The 1338-nt window shown below is 38.8% G+C and overlaps 1 protein-coding gene across 1 annotated transcript; it reads right to left on the bottom strand.

Moving 5' to 3' along the window:
- Positions 1–353: 353 nt before the first annotated feature.
- LOC131858833 (PHD finger protein ALFIN-LIKE 3-like) lies at positions 354–1061 on the bottom strand. Its single transcript, XM_059212288.1, has one exon. The coding sequence runs from the start codon at positions 1059–1061 to the stop codon at positions 354–356; it is 708 nt and encodes a 235-aa protein (XP_059068271.1).
- Between the last annotated feature and the right edge of the window lie 277 nt (positions 1062–1338).

Genomic DNA, 1338 nt, shown 5'->3' on the forward strand with positions numbered 1-1338 from the left:
AATTAGTTGAGAAAATAGCTTTCAGAAAATCACTACTAACCAGAAGAGAAACCAAAGAAATTTGAAGATGATTTTATTATTTAATGGGATTATCTGCAACAAGATGTTTATCATCCCCTTCCACAAAAACTTGTTCTTAAACCCCATAAATAAGAAGGGGCAAACATGGCTTCCAGACAGTCATTGTTTAATCCTCCCCCCTGAATAAAGAAACCCAATTGAGAGATCTGCACTAAAACATCAAAGGAATCCCATGAACCTCAAAGTTTAATCTTGTAAAACTGAAGAATTTTACAGACACATAAAAAAAACCCTAAACCTGTAGCCATCATGTATGAGATCTTTACCACATTTTAGGTGGAGCAGAATGGGCATATGTATTGTGCCATATCATCAGCCTCTTGTGAGCTAATATTCACACATCTGCAATGGAGCCATTCTTCACAAACATCACACAAGATCCATTTTTCATCACCATCCTTTTCTCCACAGATTGGACAATGCGGTTCATAGCCTTGATCATTTTCATCTTCACTTTGGTGAGGATACACTCTGTCCATCACCAGAGCTTCAGAAAATTTCCTCTTTCTACTTGGCTGCCTGATAACTATTTGCTTTCCTTCTGATTCTGCAGCCTCTTTTATAGCCTCTTCTACTGATTGAAAGCTTCCAACCATGGTGAGAAGTAATCTCTTATCTTCTTCCCCAAGTCCAAGTCTTGCACAGTGGAAAATAGCTAAGGCATGAAGCCATACATGACTATTATCAGCAACAGAGTGCTTCCAACTCTTTTTTGACATAGTCATTCTATTGTTATTGATTCCCCAAACAGGATTTGGAAGCATGGGAGACCCCTCTTGTTGAGGAACAACTTTCCATGATTCATCCGGAAGTCCATAAAGCCCCAAAAAACTCTCATCTTTTGGGTCACATTGCTGGTTTAACTCCTCAAAATCCTCTGTAAGAGCTTTTATTATGCCCTCTCTGCGGCGCTTGAAGTCTTCATATATTTCATCCACAGTGTTAGGCATGCTCGAGTAGCAATTGGAACCGCCTTCCATTTCTATCGTACTGCAGAAGTATCGTCCTTGATCATGAGGAATAAAAAGAATCCCTGAATGTGGGGTTCCCAATATGCTAAATTTAGTACAGGACAATGTGCGAAAGATGCCCTGCTGCTCTTAATATAGCCTTCTTAGCCCACCTTTTAGGACCTTCATGCCCTACTATTTAATAGTATTTAAGAGTTGTTATAGTATTGTGAACTTATCAATTCTAGTAATAAATCAATACAGGTTGTACCCAACTGGTGATATCGGGAAAACGAAAAACATTATG

This window comes from Cryptomeria japonica, chromosome 10 (assembly GCF_030272615.1).
Source record: "Cryptomeria japonica chromosome 10, Sugi_1.0, whole genome shotgun sequence".
Lineage (NCBI taxonomy): Eukaryota > Viridiplantae > Streptophyta > Pinopsida > Cupressales > Cupressaceae > Cryptomeria > Cryptomeria japonica.